The following is an 18431-nucleotide window of genomic DNA, read 5'->3' on the forward strand; positions in this document are numbered from 1 at the left end:
ATGCAGCGCACCTTGACCAAAAGCTCTGGCAAATCTGGATATGTTTTTAGAAACCCCTGAACTACCAAGTTGAGCACATGTGCCAAGCATAGTACGTATGTCAGCTTGTCAAGCGTAACATCCACAACCAGGTTACACCCATTATCATACACGACCATACCTGGATTGAGGCTCAGGGGCAAAAACCACAGATCTGTCTTTTCTGTTATTTCTTTAAGTAACTCTGCCGTGATGTGTGGTTTGTCTCTTAAACAAATTAGCTTCAGCAGAGTCTGTTGCCGCTTCGCTGAGGCAGAGCTTCCAGCTTCTGGCTGATGTGGATGACATGCTCTGAGATAGCACATCGGAGACGGAGGATGAGGAGGAGCAAGTGGGGTTGGAGGAACTGGTGTAGGAGGTGGAGGAAACCCTGATAGAAATAAGGCCAGCAATCCTCGGCATTGGGAGCACATGGTCCCGGCTTCCTCAATGTTCACCTAGTGCGCCATCAGGGAAATGTAGCCTCTCTGGCCACAAGCACTTGTCCATGTGTCGGTCGCTAAGTGGACAATGCCAGTAAATGCATTGGTAAAGGCACGGGTTATGTTCCAGCACATGTGCTGGTACAAGGCCGGGATGCCACACCAGGAGAAAAAGTGGCGACTGGGGACCGAGTACTGAAGGACAGCTGCTGCTGTCAAGGGCAGGGGATAGGGAAGCACCTAGCACAGGGGAAGAGGCAGTTGTGTCACCCGATGGCACTAATCATGGACCCAGATGTTCGGCCCACCGATTTGAGTGCTTAGATGACATGTGCCTCATCATGCTGGTGTTGGTTAGGTTCTTAGTGATCAGGCCCCTGCTGATCTTGGCATGCCACAGGTTGCAAATAGCATTTTGTTTGTCTCAGAACTCTCTTTAAAAAAGTCTGAGACCGAGGAGCACATAACTCTTTGACGGACAAATTCAGGAGCGTCGGTGCTCTGCAGAACAATTCTTCTCCCTCTGGTCACCCTACTGCCTCTTCCTGCCTGTTTCATGATGCTGATAGCTCCACCTCAGCACTGCTGGCCTCGCTCTGTATGCCAGCTTCCCAGGTTGGGTGGGTGACTTCTTCATCCACCACCTCGGCTTCTACACCACACTCTGGTCCTCCTAACTTTGTGACTTAACAAAAACAAGACTTAATGGCAACTGTATCTCATCATCATCTTCCTCCTTATTCCAAATTTCTGTTCTTCACCATCATGTTCCTGTGGCTGCGACTGCTCTAATGTTTGTGCATCACTGAATTACATGTCCTCCTATCCCTCTTTGAACATGCAGGTCGAGAGTAGACAATCAAGAATTGATGTTGTAAAGAGCTCCTCGGAGTGTCCTAATGTGGGATCACAAGTCTCCAGGGACTCATCATGTTGAGAGGAAGGAGGATCAGGGTAAGGATTAAGGGATCCAGAATTTATGCTGGTGAGACTGGACTGTGTGGAAGACTGGGTGGTGCTGCCAAGCCTGCTGAAAGCATTATCTGCTATCCAACTGACCACCTGTTCGCACTGTTCTGGCTTCAGAAGTGGTGTATCATGCCTCCCTGAAAAGTGGGACAGGAACCTACTTGTAACGGATGGGCATGTTTCTTATGCTCCAACAATAGGTATAGTCGCACCTGCCCCACATCCTCCGCATCTGCGTGCACCATCATCAGCACTTCACATTTCTCCGTCCCTTACCCCATGGCTTATGCATTTTGTAATTTCTAGGTGTCTTGAAACCAACTTTATTTTTAATAAAATAAAAAAATTGGTCACCTGCAGCAATAAAAGTGTCTTTTGTGAGTTTAATGCCATCATAATGTAACAGAAAGAAACGCAAAAGTGTATGGATGACAATCAAATTCAGTCCAGAAAAATGTTTCAATGCTTTTTCTCTGTTTTAGAGATCACAGAAGTGTTCACAGACCACATAACACTGTGTGATTTAGAGATGGAAGCCTGCAACATTTTAAAAATCTTTTTAGCAGTTAACTGCAGCTATATAATCCCCATATGTATTCAGGCTGTCTAGCAGCCGCAAATCATGCAGCTATGGCAACAGAAAATACCACATATACTCGAGTATAAGCCCAGCCCCCCCCCCCCCCAATTTTGCCACAACAAACTGGAAAAACTTATTGACTCGTGTATAAGCCGAGAGTGGGAAATGCAGCAGATACTGGTGTGATGGAAATATACACTCACTGGCCACTTTATTAGGTACACCATGCTAGTAAGGGGTTGGACCCCCTTTTGCCTTCAGAACTGCCTCAATTCTTCGTGGCAGAGATTCAACAAGGTGCTGGAAGCATTCCTCAGAGATTTTGGACCATATTGACATGATGGCATCACACAGTTGGCGCAGATTTGTCGGCTGCACATCCCTGATGCGAATCTCCCGTTCCACCACATCCCAAAGATGCTCTATTGGATTGAGATCTGGTGACTGAGGAGGCCATTTGAGTACAGTAAACTCATTGTCATGTTCAAGAAACCAATCTGAGATGATTCGAGCTTTATGACATGGCGCATTATCCTGCTGAAAGTAGCCATCAGATGTTGGGTACATTGTGGTCATAAAGGGATGGACATGGTCAGCAACAATACTCAGGTAGGCTGTGGCGTTGCAACGATGCTCAATTGGTACCAAGGGGCCCAAAGAGTGCCCAGAAAAAATTCCCCACACCATGACACCACCACCACCAGCCTGAACCGTTGATACAAGGCAGGATGGATCCATGCTTTCATGTTGTTTACGCCAAATTCTGACCCTACCATCCGAATGTCGCAGCAGAAATCGAGACTCATCAGACCAGGCAACGTTTTTCCAATCTTCTACTGTCCAATTTCGATGAGCTTGTGCAAATTGTAGCCTCAGTTTCCTGTTCTTAGCTGAGAGGAGTGGTACCCAGTGTGGTCTTCTGCTGCTGTAGCCCATCTGCCTTAAAGTTCGACGCACTGTGCGTTCAGAGATGCTCTTCTGCCTACCTTGGTTGTAACGGGTGGCAATTTGAGTCACTGTTGCCTTTCTATCAGCTCGAACCAGTCTGCCCATTCTCCTCTGACCTCTGGCATCAACATGGCATTTCCGGCCACAGAACTGCCGCTCACTGGATTTTTTTTCTTTTTCGGACCATTCTCTGTAAACCCTAGAGATGGTTGTGCGTGAAAATCCCAGTAGATCAGCAGTTTCTGAAATTCTCAGACCAGCCCTTCTGGCACCAACAATCATGCCACGTTCAAAGGCACTCAAATCACCTTTCTTCCCCATACTGATGCTCGGTTTGAACTGCAGGAGATTGTCTTGACCATGTCTACATGCCTAAATGCACTGAGTTGCCGCCATGTGATTGGCTGATTAGAAATTAAGTCTTAACACACAGTTGGACAGGTGTACCTAATAAAGTGGCCAGTGAGTGTATATGTACAGTGGGGCAAAAAAGTATTTAGTCAGTCAGCAATAGTGCAAGTTCCACCACTTAAAAAGATGAGAGGCGTCTGTAATTTACATCATAGGTAGACCTCAACTATGGGAGACAAACTGAGAAAAAAAAATCCAGAAAATCACATTGTCTGTTTTTTTTTCATTTTATTTGCATATTATGGTGGAAAATAAGTATTTGGTCAGAAACAAAATTTCATCTCAAATCTTTGTGATATATCCTTTGTTGGCAATGACAGAGGTCAAACGTTTTCTGTAAGTCTTCACAAGGTTGCCACACACTGTTGTTGGTATGTTGGCCCATTCCTCCATGCAGATCTCCTCTAGAGCAGTGATGTTTTTGGCTTTTCGCTTGGCAACACGGACTTTCAACTCCCTCCAAAGGTTTTCTATAGGGTTGAGATATGGAGACTGGCTAGGCCACTCCAGGACCTTGAAATGCTTCTTACGAAGCCACTCCTTCATTGCCCTGGCGGTGTGCTTTGGATCATTGTCATGTTGAAAGACCCAGCCACGTTTCATCATCAATGCCCTTGCTGATGGAAGGAGGTTTGCACTCAAAATCTCACGATACATGGCCCCATTCGTCCTGGCCCCTTTGCAGAGAAACAGCCCCAAAGCATGATGTTTCCACCGCCATGCTTTACAGTAGGTATGGTGTTTGATGGATGCAACTCAGTATTCTTTTTCCTCCAAACACGACAAGTTGTGTTTCTACCAAACAGTTCCAGTTTGGTTTCATCAGACCATAGGACATTCTCCCAAAACTCCTCTGGATCATCCAAATGCTCTCTAGCAAACTTCAGACGGGCCCGGACATGTACAGGCTTAAGCAGTGGGACACGTCTGGCACTGCAGGATCTGAGTCCATGGTGGCGTAGTGTGTTACCTATGGTAGGCCTTGTTACATTGGTCCCAGCTCTCTGCAGCTCATTCACTAGGTCCCCCCGCGTGGTTCTGGGATTTTTGTTCACCATTCTTGTGATCATTCTGACCCCACGGGGTGGGATTTTGCGTGGAGCACCAGATCGAGGGAGATTATCAGTGGTCTTGTATGTCTTCCATTTTCTAATTATTGCTCCCACAGTTGATTTCTTCACTCCAAGCTGGTTGGCTATTGCAGATTCAGTCTTCCCAGCCTGGTGCAGGGCTACAATTTTGTTTCTGGTGTCCTTTGACAGCTCTTTGGTCTTCACCATAGTGGAGTTTGGAGTCAGACTGTTTGAGGGTGTTCACAGGTGTCTTTTTATACTGATAACAAGTTTAAACAGGTGCCATTACTACAGGTAATGAGTGGAGGAAAGAGGAGACTCTTAAAGAAGAAGTTACAGGTCTGTGAGAGCCAGAAATCTTGATTGCTTGTTTCTGACCAAATACTTATTTTCCACCATAATATGCAAATAAAATGAAAAAAAAACAGACAATGTGATTTTCTGGATTTTTTTTTCTCAGTTTGTCTCCCATAGTTGAGGTCTACCTATGATGTAAATTACAGACGCCTCTCATCTTTTTAAGTGGTGGAACTTGCACTATTGCTGACTGACTAAATACTTTTTTTCCCCACTGTATATGCCCCATATAATGCTGCACAAAGGATGATGGTGGCCCTATAAGATGCTCCATTGATATATATGCCCCATATAATGCTGCACAAAGGATAATGGTGGCCCTATAAGATGCTCCATTGATATATATGCCCCATATAATGCTGCACAAAGGATAATGGTGGCCCTATAAGATGCTTCATTGATATATATGCCCCATATAATGCTGCACAAAGGATAATGGTGGCCCTATAAGATGCTCCATTGATATATATGCCCCATATAATGCTGCACAAAGGATAATGTTGGCTCTATAAGATACTCTATTGATATATATGCCCCATATATTGCTGCTGAAGCTGCTGCTGCCATTTAAAAAAAATGACATACTCACCTCCCGTCGCTGGGGGCCAGGTGCCGGTGTCCTGAGCAGGCGGGGACACCGGCACGCTATTGGGGTCAGGTTCCAGTGTCACCGCTGGCTCAGGCCCCCGACACTGGTGATATTTACCGGTCCTCGCTCCATCACTGCACGCTGCTCTGTCTTCCAGGTCTCTCTCCAGTAGACTCGCCCTCTGACCTGAACATCACTGCAGAGGGACACGGAAGACAGAGCGGCGTGCAGCGATGGAGCGAGGACCGGTAAATATCGCCAGTGCCAGGGGCCAGAGCCAGCAGCGACATCGGCACCTGACCCCTATAGCGCGCCAGTGTCCCTACCTGCTCAGGAAACCGGCACCTGGCCCCCAGCGACGAGAGGTAAGTATATAATTTTTTTTTCAATCGCAGGGACCGTAACTCGATTATAAGCCGAGGGGGTCTTTTTCAGCCCCAAAAGGGGGCTCCCATGAAGTCCACTTTGGCTCATACGACGGATGGTGTGATCTGACACTGATGTTCCTTAAGCTTGAAGTTCACCTTTAATCTGTGTAGAAGTTTTTCTGGGCTCTTTTGTTACCATTCGTATTATCCGTCTCTGTGATTTGTCATCAGTTTTCCTCCTGTGGCCACTTCCAGGGAGGTCGGCTACAGTCCCATGGAGCTTACATTTCTGAATAATATGTGCAGCTGTAGTCACAGGAACATCGAGCTGCTTGGAGATGGTCTTATAACTTTTACCTGTAATATGCTTGTCTATAATTTTCTTTCTAATCTCCTGAGACAACTCTTGACTTCGCATCCTGTGGTCCATGTTGAGTGTGATACACACCGTGTCACCACACAGCACAGTGAGGATCTGTAGCCTCTATAGAGGCCACTCGCTGATTCCAAGATTGTAGACACCTGTGTTCATAGATTTTTGATTTATTATTACTTTTGGCAGATTCAAGTTATTTCTGTGACCATTGTGGGTTTATTTGTCATTAAACGAGGGGTACTAACAATTTTGACCACGTGTGTGTGTGAGGGAGTGGAAAATGTTATTGGTCTATCTTTTATCTCTTTCTCGTATTTTACTGGTACTGCTACACATTCATGTGTATTACCATTATGTGTGTGTCACATAGGTGCTGCTACACTATTCTGTGTGTTACCTTAAGGGATAAAAGTGTAATGTATATTTATGTTAATGCTTTGTATAACTACTGATATAGTTGTAGGGAAAGCGTAGTACTCCAGTGAGGCCACTAGATGGGGGTGGAGCGCATACTCAGCTTGTAAATAGTAAAAGTAGGAGGAGCTAACGGCCGTTAAGCTGAGGAACAGCTGAGATTTGAATCAGTTGGGCGGGAGCACCCTGACAGGGCAGTCAGCTCTGTAATGTTAAAGACACGGGCCCAGCCGTCCAGGGCCTGAGGGCCAAAGATGACAACACTGCAGAACACAGCAGCGCAGATCACAGCCGCACAGTTCACAGCAGTGCAGAACATAGCGGGGCAGAGGACTACACTACAGATAGTAGTGAGACAGTTGGCAGCTATATGGCAGCACAGATCGCTCATTACGAGGCAGCTTACTACGTGGGCAGATGCCTTTTTGTCTGGGGCGAAACAGACAGGGGAACTCCCAAAAATGGTGAAGCTGGACAGAGAGGATGCTGTGATGCTGAATGGGATGGGACGTCCCAGAGATATGCTGAAGGAAGACAGTGAGAGCAAAGGGAAAGTGACAGAATTGTGTCCTGTGGAATCTGAGGTAACCGCTGCAAAGAAAATGGATGTGTTGCGCACAAAAATGAGTAAAGCTGTTATTGTTCAAGTTGAACGGGACTGTGACTCTGTTCCACATCGTCTGAGGAGAACGTGCAGCGCATTACAGAAAGCCCTGAGAAGAATGGAGCTGCAGGTATGCTGACAGGAAGCTGTCATGTCTATGTGAGGGGAGGCCAGGATACCGCTGCCCCGGAGTCCTCGGCCATGACTACGGTCCTGGCCGACCCTTACACTTGTATAACTTCATGGGTTGAATTTATGTGGCGCTCTATTGAGTTAATTTTTCAGGCGTTTTTATCTTCACTAGTTATGCAAATTGTCTCTTCAGAGAGGAAGAGGACTAGAACTCTAGTGCCACCTATTGGAGGTAGCAATCCTAAAAGTCAATGTTGACCCTTTAACGAGCCTAGTTACATGACTTAGGATAAAAGCCAAGCCAGAATCTCCATTTGCAGACACTGTGTTTCGGGGTACTGCCCCTCATCAGTGCAAAGTGGGAGATCTGGTTTGGCTGTGAGAGAGGCGTCTGACCGATATCCAAGAAGTATCATTTCTCCTTGCGGAGAATGACATGCTAAGCATGTCGAGGTGAGGAGACTTATCTTCACTAGCTCACACCTGTGCAGCAGTAACTTGTGACCTATATTAGAGACCTGTTCAGTCCAGGGTGTTACATGCCATGATTAAGGCTCCTAATGAACCAAATAAAAGTTTTTCATTTTTTTTACAAAACAATGACTTTCCTTTTTGATTTAATCGCTGGAGGTTTCTTCCCCCTTCCTTTTCTATATGCTGACGTCCAAGACTGAGACGGCTCCGGACGATGTTACTTCATCCGGCAGGGTGCTTCAACAGATGGTGGGCTGACTTTTTTCCCCATTATTTTCCCTCTATTGATTTCTCTGAATATTACAGGATGGGGCCATTAATACAGGACGGGGAACATTATTACAGGACCGGGAACATTATTACAGGATAGAGGACACTATTGCAGGATGGGGGACAAAGTTATGAAATAGAAAGAGGGGGGCATATCAAAAGAAGAATATAATGCTGTTTACAGAGAATAAAGGGCAATAGTTATAAGAACAACAGCCCTCGAGGCTTGCAAGGGAGACCAAAAGCAGTAAAAAAGGATTTGGGGATATGTCAAAAGCAAAAGAAAAGTCAAAGATGCTATAGAACTTTTACAGGATGAAAAGGATGAAGTGGTCAGAAATGATATTGAGAAGCCGAACGTTTAATTTCCTATTTTGCATTTCTGTTCTCTAAGAAAGCAAATGTAACATCAACTGATCTTCATGGGACCATGGCAAGAATAAAAGAATCCACACTATCTATAAACAGAGAGATGGCGAGGGAACGCATAGCTAATTTGCATGAATTTACATTTCCTGGTACAGATGAATTACATCCTAGGGTACTGAGAGCGTTAGCAGAGGAAATTACAGGACCAATAGGCAGAATCTTTGAAAAATCCTGGAGAACAGGGGAAATCCCAGAAGATTGGAGAAGGGCAAATGTCCCTATCTTCAAAAAAGTCAAAGAATACGGAGCCAGGAAGTTACAGGCCAGTGAGCCTTACTTCTATACCAGGAAAGATCTGTGAACAAATTATTAAACAGCTTGTATGTAAGTACTTGGATAAGAATACAGTAATTAACCAGGGCCAGCATGGGTTTTTAGCAAACAAGTCATGCCAGACTAATCTAATTTCTAACTATGATGAAAACACTGACTGGGTGGATCAGGGAAATGCAGTAGATATAGTATAACTCATTTTCAGCAATGTATTTGGTAAAGTATCTTACACTAGCCTTATTAAAAAAATGACCAAGTATGGGATTTACAAGACTACGGCTATGTGGATTCATAACTGCTCAGTGATCATACTCAGAGAGTGGTAATAAATGGTTGCACATCCAATTAGTAGAGTGTTTCAAGGCAACAAGGCTCTGTCCTGGCCCCAGTGTTCCAAGTGGGGACCACAAGGCTCTGTCCTGGCCCCAGTATTACAAGTGGGGTACCACAAGGCTCTGTCCTGGCCCCAGTATTACAAGTGGGGTACCACAAGGCTCTGTCCTGGCCCCAGTGTTACAAGTAGGGACCACAAGGCTCTGTCCTCGCCCCAGTGTTACAAGTGGGGACCAGAAGGCTCCGTTCTGTCCCCAATGTTACAATTGGGATAGCCCAAAGCTCTGTCCTGGCCCCAGTGTTAATAATAATAATAATCTTTATTTTTATATAGCGCTAACATATTCCGCAGCGCTTTACAGTTTGCACATATTTTCATCACTGTCCCTGATGGGGCTCACAAGCTAAATTCCCTATCAGTATGTCTTTGGAGTGTGGGAGGAAACCGGAGTGCCAGGAGGAAACCCACACAAACACGGGGAGAACTCCTTGCAGATGTTGTTCTTGGTGGGATTCGAACCCAGGACTATGCAAAGCTATCTCTCCTAGCATTGCATCATCTGCAAATTTGATTAGTTTACTTTCAGTTCTCTTATCTAGATCATTTATAAAAATGTTGAACAACACTGGGGCCAGGACAGAGACTTGTGCTATCCCAGCACGGTGGCTCAGTGGTTAGCCACTGAGCCACCGTGCTGGGATAGCACAAGTCTTTGTCCTGGCCCCAGTGTTGTTCAACATTTTTATAAATGATCTAGATAAGAGAACTGAAAGTAAACTAATCAAATTTGCAGATGTTGCAAAGTTAGGAGAGATAGCTAACAATAGAGAAGACAGAGAAAGGATTCAGAAGGATCTAGAGAAGCTTGAACAATGGGCAGCGACTAATAGAATGGTATTTAACAGAGAAAAATGCAAGATTCTACACCTGGGCAAGAAAAAATGAAAATGACATCTATAGAATGGAAGTATCAGAACAATCAACAGCACGTGTGAAAAAGACTTGTGAATACTAATAGATGACAAACTGCTGGAGTCAACAGTGTGATGCAGCAGCAAAAAGGGTAAACACAGTTCTAGGATCTATTAACAGAAGCATACAGTCTAGCTCACATAAAGTAATTCTCCCCTCTACTCCTCCTTAGTTAGGCCTCATCTGGAATACTGTGTCCAGTTCTGGGCACCACATTTTACAAAAGACATTGAAAAACTGAGAAGAGAAGAGCGAACAGAATGGTGAGTGGACTGCAAAGCATGTCCTACGAGGAACGGCTAGATGATCTGGGAATGTTTAGCTTGCAAGAAAGAAGACTGAGAGGAGACTTAATAGCTGTCTACAAATATCTAAAGGGCTGTCACATTGTAGAAGGATCAACTTTATTCTCATCTGCACATGGAAAGACTAGAAGCAATGGGATGAAACTGAATAGGAGGAGACACAGATTAGATATTAGAAAAAACTTTTTGACAGTTAGAGTGATCAATGAGTGGAACAGGCTGCCACGAGAGGTGGTGAGTTCTCCTTCAATGGAAGTCTTCACACAGAGGCTGGACAGACATCTGTCTGAGATGGTTTAGTGACTCCTGCATTGAGCAGGGGGTTGGACCAGATGGTCCAGGAGGTCCCTTCCAACTCGTACACTCTAGTATTCTATGAGAACCATATTTCCAGGTAATTTTTCACAAATAATCAAATCCGAAGAAACAAATACTAAAAAAATTGTGAAACTTCTTTTTTTTTTGCCATTTTGCTGCACTTGGAATATTTTTCTTGTTTTCCAGAGCATCGCATGGTTAAGCGAGTCATTCAAAGTTACAACTTGTCCTGCTAAAAACGAGCCCTCACATGCTCTGTCTGGAGAAAAAATAAGTTCTGGCTGCAGGAAGAAAGGGAAGAAAAAGCAAAAAAGGCAAAAACAAAAAGCAGCCGAAATAGAAAAGAAGAAAAACAGCTACAACAGATGGAGAGATCGGTCAATTTTCCTGATGACCCAGCACTGACGATCCAGGGGTCCGCACGTCTTTTTTTCTGTAAACACCAGCAGGTGACCGCTGCAGACAATCACTGACTGTACATCAGTGGCGGCACTGATCAGCACAGCACCTCGTGGTTGTAGCCGCTGATTGGGTGCAGAGGACACGGGCATCTGACCAGGGCAGAAAACGGAGAAAATGGTCAAAGCAGGAACAAGCCGAACATTGTTTCTTTATTTTTCTTTTCTTTTGTAATTGCTTTTACTTTCTAGGAAGTTTCTCGTCCATCACAGAAAAAATAAGACAAATAAGTGATAAAATGTAGATATGACTGAACCGTGGATTTTCGGGTTCACTGGGTTCGATGAACATACAGTAAAAAGTATGGTTCTAGTCCGAACTTGACTTCAAACTAGATCCCGATAGAATTCAATGGGGACCCGAACTTTGGTGCTTTAAAATGGCTGTAAAATGGTCGGAGTGAGGGTCATGGGGGCTGCAGAAGGAAGCAAAGTGGGGGAAACAGCAGGGCAAGAGAACTATAAACTAATGTGGATAGGGAAATGACTTATGCGGGTTCTGTCACCAACAATCATGGTAAAATAGGGAGTAAGTGAATTACATAAAAATGGTAACCGTGCCCTCACAGGGATGGAGGCTTGCTACTGCCAGTCCAGTTACAAATTTCACACACAGAGCATGGGGTACAGCACCTCGAGAGCTCCAAAATGTCAGCTCCAGTAGTGTACATTACAAATGCCGCCGATGAAAAGCTTGTAGTATGATCTTGGATCGGACTGGTGGTCTGCCATGAGGCCTGCTACCGGCAGTCCAGTAAAATTTTTACCCACAGAGCATGTTTCCACATTTCCCTCATAGAAGATGATAACAAATTTCACACACAGACTATGGCCCACAGGCACGGCTGCACAGTACAAACAGCGTCTTAAGGCACAGTACTCCCACAGGCAGGGCTGTAGAGTGCACACAGTGGCTTAAGGCACAGTACTCCCACGGGCAGGGCTGCAGAGTGCACACAGTGGCTTAAGTCACAGTACTCCCACAGGCAAGACAGCAGAGTGCACACAGCGGCTTAAGGCACAGTACTCCCACAGGCAGGGCTGCAGAGTGCATACAGTGGCTTAAGGCACAGTACTCCCACAGGCAAGGCTGCAGAATGCACACAGTGGCTTAAGGTACAGTACTCCCACAGGCATGGCTGCAGAGTGCACACAGCGGCTCAAGGCACAGTACTCCCACAGGCAGGGCTGCAGCATACACACAGCATCTTAAGGCACAGTACTACCACAGGCAGGGCTGCAGAGTTCACACAGCGGCTTAAGGCACAGTACACCCACAGACAGGGCTGCAGCATACACACAGCATCTTAAGGCACAGTACTAACACACACAGGGTTGCAGAGTTCACACAGCGGCTTAAGGCACAGTACTCCCACAGACAGGGCTGCAGAGTGCACACAGCAGCTTAAGGCACAGTACTCCCACAGGGAGGGCTGCAGAGTGCACACAGCAGCTTAAGGCACAGTAATGTCACATAAAAATAGAAAATATGCTTAGATGCTCATCAATCCCAACAACTCAGTTGAAGATTATAAAAATGAAAAAAAATAATACCAGGAGGAGAAGGAAAAGGAGGAGGTGGATGTGGCGTCATTGGTGGAAGAGGAAGAGAAGGTAGTCAGCACAGTTTTTGGTGTATTTTATTTGGGGATGATGCACTGTTATGGGGGATCTGTGGATGACGCACTGTTATGGGGGATCTGTGGATGATGCACTGTTATGGGGGATCTGTGGAGGAAGCACCATTATGGGGAATCTGTGGAGGATGCACTGTTAAGGAGTATCTGTGGATGACGCACTGTTGTGGTGGATTTGTGGAGGAAGTACTGTTATGGGGATCTGTGGATGACGCACTATTATGGTGGATCTGTGGATGACGCACTGTTATGAGGGATCTGTGGATGACGCATTGTTATGGGGATCTGTGGATGATGCACTGTTATGCGGGATCTGTGGATGATGCACTGTTATGCGGGATCTGTAGATGATGCACTGTTATGGGGATCTGTGGATTATGCACTGTTATGGGGATCTGTGGATGTCGCACTATTATGGGGATCTGTGGATGACGCACTGTTATGGGGGATCTGTGGATGATGCGCTGTTATGGGGGATCTGTGGATGACGCACTGTTATGGGGGATCTGTGGATGATGCATTGTTATGGGGGATCTGTGGATGATGCACTGCTATGCAGGATCTGTGGATGACGCACTATTATGGGGGATCTGTGGATGACGCACTATTATGGGGGATCTGTGGATGACACACTGTTATGGGGGATCTGTGGATGATGCACTGTTATGGGGGATCTGTGGACGATTACTGTTATGGCGATTCCCATGGTAGATGAATACAGATGAGACCTCGCATGATTATTGCCGGATGGCTTTGGTGCCCACCCTCTTCCATGTAATCCGATGTTCTGTGTTTGTGCCTCTATAATGAAGGTGAGGGGTTAATACTTACTGTTAAGTTTTCCATGTTTGTGGGTCTGTCTTTTGTGTTCTGCCCATGGAAGAAGTCCGCTTGCTCCCACCACGATCCAACGCAGAGCCTGCTACGCTGCCGTCTGTCACCTGCGCCTTCTGCGCCGTCTCTCTGGGGTCATTATGGAAAGAATAAGCTGCTTTCTGCTGCTGGCCCCCGGGGACGCCTGGATCTGCACATTAGATGTGTTTCTATTGTTGCCATCTTTGTTGTTAACCACGACAGTGCTGAACAGGTGATTGCAGAAGCATCTGCAGAACATGGCGATTCAAAGAGGGTTGACTATATATATACAGTTGTGCTCAAAAGTTTACACACCCCGGCAGAATTTTTGCTTTCTTGTCCTTTTTCAGAGAATATGAATGATAACACCAAACCTTATCTCCACTCATGGTTAGTGGTCGGGTGAAGCCACTTATTGTCAGACTACTGTGTTTTCTCTTTTTAAATCATAATGACAACCCAACACATCCAAATGACCCTGATCAAAAGTTCACATACCCTGGTGATTTAGGCCTGATAACATGCACAGAGGTTGACACAAATGGGTTTGAATGGCTACTAAAGGTAACATCCTCACCTATGACCTGTTTGCTTGTAATCAGTGTGTGTGCATAAAAGTTGAGTGAGTTTCTGGGATTCAGACTGACTCTTGCATCTTTCATCCAGCCACTGATTGTGAGTCATAGGGAAAGCAAAGGAATTGTCAATGGAAATGGTAGTTGGACTGTATAAAACAGGAAAGGGATACAAAAAGATATCCAAAGAATTGATAAAGCCAGTCAGCAGCGTTCAAACTGTGATTAACAAATGGAAAATCAGGGGGTCTGTAAAAACAAAACTGCGGTCAGGCAGACCCACAAAAATGGCATCCGCAACTGCCAGGAAAATTGTTCGAGATGCAAAGAAAAGCCGACAAATAACATCAGCTGAAATACTGGACTCTGTGAGAACTAGCGGTGTGGCTGTTTTAAGATGCACAATAAGAAGGCACTTGAAGAAAAATGGGCTGCATGGTCGAGTCGCCAGAAGAAAGTCATTACTGTGCAAATGCCACAAAGTATTTCACCTACAATATGCAGAACAGCACAAAGACAAGCCTCAAAACTTCTGGAACAAGGTAATTTGGAGTGATGAGACCAAAATTGAACTTTTTCACCACAACCATAAATGTTGCTTTTGGAGAGAGGACAACAAGGCCTATGATGAAAGGAACACTGTTATGAATGAGTCACCGTAGGAGGCAAAAGCAGAAATACAAGCTAAGTCCAGAAAACCAGAGAAGTTGGCAACTATCAGATTGCAGACCCCTGAACCTATCAACACAACTAGCAGTAGCCGTGGGGGGTTCCTACGATGCCCTAGACCCCTCGATCACAGCCGGAGAAATACATAGGCCTAAAGAAAGAAAGGGGAAATCTAAACTGCCCCAGAGCAGACCCCAAAGCAATAGGCAGCCCCCAACAAATAATGACGGTGAAGCAAGATGAAAATACTAACACAGACAGAAAGATAGACTGAGCAAAGACGGGGCCCCAAAACTACCTAGACAGGAAAGGACAGGAAGGCTGCTGTCTGCAATCTGCCAAAACCCTATCAAAGACATAAGCCAACCAGCTGATATGAAAAAGGCCCTGAAGCAGCTAGGCTTCAAAAACTGAATCAGCACTCAGGTATTTTCAGAAGACAGAGCTAAATGAATTCAGCACACCCCAGCAGGGAATGGCAGAAATCCAGAAAAACAAAGCAAAAACAAAGTCAAAGCACAAAAGCAAAAGGCCGAGCAGCAAACTTAGCTTTGGAGGAGCAGGAATTCAGACTGGTCTCCAAGGATCCCACAGAGAAATCACCTACAGGGCAGAAGGGCGTCGGCAGCATTATATCCAGTCCGTAACTCCACTCAGCCAGTCACAATCATCAGCCTCAGGTGTTTGACAATCAGGCTCACTACCTTTCTTTACCAGAAGAGGGAGTTCCTCTGGCCTCAGTAATGAAGGGGAAAATGAACTCACAACAGTACCTCCCCCTTGAGGAGGGGTCACCGAACCCTCAACTATGCCACCAGGGCGATCAGGGTGAGCCCGATGAAAGGCACGCACCAATCGTTTGGCATGAATATCAGAGGCGGAGACCCAGGAATTATCCTCCTGACCATAACCCTTCCACTTAACCAAATACTGGAGTCTCCGTCTAGCCAGACGGGAATCCAGTACTTTCTCTACCTCATACTCCATGTTACCTTCAACCAATACAGGGTCTGGAGGTGCCACCCCCGGAACAACAGGTTCAACAAACCTCTTCAACAAAGATTTATGGAACACATTATGGATTTTAAATGTGACAGGAAGAGCCAAACGAGAGACCGGATTAATAATCTCCACAATCTTGTAAGGACAAAAAATCTAGGCTTAAACTTAAGAGAAGCCACCTTCATTGCAATATTTTTTGATGATAACCACACCATATCACCAACCTTAAACTGGGGATCAATGGTCCTATGTCGGTTGGAAAACCGCTGGGCCTTCTCCTGGGAGAGAGATAACTTATCCACCACTTGGTCCCAGATCTGGTGCATTCTCTCCACCACAGTGTCAACACCTGGGCAGGCAGAGGGCTCCACCTGCCCTGAAGAAAATCGAGGATGAAACCCAAAGTTACAAAAAAAAGTGACATCAAAGTGGCAGAACTAGATCTATTATTCAAAGCAAATTCGGCCAAGGGCAAAAATGAAACCCAATCATCCTGATCAGCAGAAATAAAACATCTCAAATACGACTCCAAGGTCTGGTTTGTTCTCTCTGTCTGCCCATTGGTCTGAGGGTGAAAAGCAGAGGAGAAGGACAACTGAATTCCCAGCCTGGAACAGAAAGTTCTCCAAAATCTAGACACAAAATGCACTCCTCTGTCAGATACAATGTTCTCAGGAATCCCGTGCAAACGAATCACCTGTTGTAAAAACAGGGGCACCAACTCAGAGGAAGACGGCAACTTAGGGAGTGGTACAAGATGAACCATCTTAGACAACCTATCACAAATCACCCAAATAACAGTCATCCTCTGAGAGACAGGCATATCAGAGATGAAATCCATTGAAATATGGGTCCATGGCCTCTTGGGGACAGGCAAAGGCATCAACAACCCACTAGAGCGAGAACACGATTTAGACCGGGAGCACGTCCCACAGGACTGCACAAAATTCCTGACATCACGAGACAAGGAGGGCCACCAAAAAAACCGACTCACCAGATCTCTAGTACCAAAAATACCTGGATGACCAGCCAAAGCAGAGCAATGAACTTCAGACATCACTCTCTTCTTCCACTGGTCAGGAACATACAACTTTCCACTGGGACAACGCTCAGGTTTGTCCTCCTGGAACTCTTCCAGAGCACGTCTCAAATCGGGCGAGATGGCAGAAAGAACTACCCCTTCGCCTAAGACGGTAGCAGGCTTGGTCACCACAGGAGAATCAGCAAGGAAGCTCCTAGAGAGGGCGTCTGCCTTGACATTCTTTGTTCCAGGAAGAAAAGAAACCACAAAATCAAAACGTGTAAAAAACAAGGACCACCTAGCCTGTCTAGGGTTCAAGCGCTTAGCCGACTCTAGGTAAATCAAATTCTTGTGGTCAGTGAGGACCACGACTTGATGCTTAGCTCCCTCCAACCAATGTCTCCACTCCTCAAATGCCCATTTCATGGCCAACAATTCCCTATTCCCCACATCATAGTTACGTTCAGATGGAGAGAACTTTCGGGAAAAGAAAGCACAGGGATTAATTTTAGATGTTACAGGATCCTTTTGGGACAAAACAGCTCCTGCACCAATCTCAGAAGCATCCACCTCTACCTGGAATGGAAGTGAGACATCAGGTTGCCGCAAAACCGGGGCGGAGGTGAATCTTCGCTTCAACTCCTGAAAGGAAGAAACAGCCTCTGGAGACCAATTTAACACATCAGCACCCTTTTTAGTCAAATCAGTCAATGGCTTGGCAATACTAGAAAATTTTGCTATAAATTTCCGATAAAAATTAGCACAACCCAAAAACTTCTGGAGGGCCTTCAAAGAAGTGGGCTGAACCCAATCGTGAATGGCCTGTACCTTGGCCGGGTCCATTTCAATAGTTGACGGGGACAAAATAAATCCCAAAAAAGAAATCCTCTGTACTCCAAAAAGGCAATTCGATCCCTTGACATACAAGGAATTCTCCCTCAAGATCCGGAACACAGTCCGAATATGTTCCACATGAGAATCCCAATCCTTGGAGAAGATCAAAATATCATCCAGATAGATAATCAAAAATTTATCGACAAAATCTCAGAAAATTTCGTTCATGAAGCACTGGAAGATAGAAGGGGCATTAGTGAGCCCAAAAGGCATCACCAGGTACTCATAATGTCCCTCCGGAGTATTAAACGCCGTCTTCCATTCATCCCCATGCTTAATGCGAATAAGATTATACGCCCCCCTGAGGTCAAGCTTGGTAAACCAGCAAGCACCTTTAACTCTGGAGAATAGATCAGAAATCAGGGGTAACGGATACTGATATTTAACAGTAATTTTGTTGAGGGCACGATAATCAATACAAGGTCTTAATGATCCATCCTTTTTGGCTACAAAAAAAAAAACGGCACCCAAGGGTGACGAGGATGGTCTAATATGACCCTTCTCCAACGCCTCCTTAATATAGGATCGCATAGCCTCATGCTCGGGTACAGATAAATTGAAGAGCCGACCCTCGGGAAATTTACACCCCGGGCTCAGTTCAATTGCACAGTCATAACTCCTATGAGGAGGCAAAGACGCAGACTTATTCTCACTAAATACATC

General features: G+C 45.5%; 1 protein-coding gene across 1 annotated transcript in view; it reads right to left on the reverse strand.

Moving 5' to 3' along the window:
• LOC141051509 (short transient receptor potential channel 2-like) overlaps nucleotides 1-13722 on the reverse strand; it is a 44511-nt gene extending 30789 nt beyond the window's left edge. The window contains exon 1 of the mRNA XM_073548442.1: nucleotides 13584-13722. Within this exon, the coding sequence (XP_073404543.1) occupies nucleotides 13584-13598 (15 nt within the window). The 5' untranslated portion in view covers nucleotides 13599-13722. The remainder of the gene's footprint in view (nucleotides 1-13583) is intronic.
• Between the last annotated feature and the right edge of the window lie 4709 nt (nucleotides 13723-18431).

Source organism: Dendrobates tinctorius, unplaced genomic scaffold (assembly GCF_039654945.1).
Source record: "Dendrobates tinctorius isolate UK_male_01 unplaced genomic scaffold, ASM3965494v1 ptg000157l, whole genome shotgun sequence".
Lineage (NCBI taxonomy): Eukaryota > Metazoa > Chordata > Amphibia > Anura > Dendrobatidae > Dendrobates > Dendrobates tinctorius.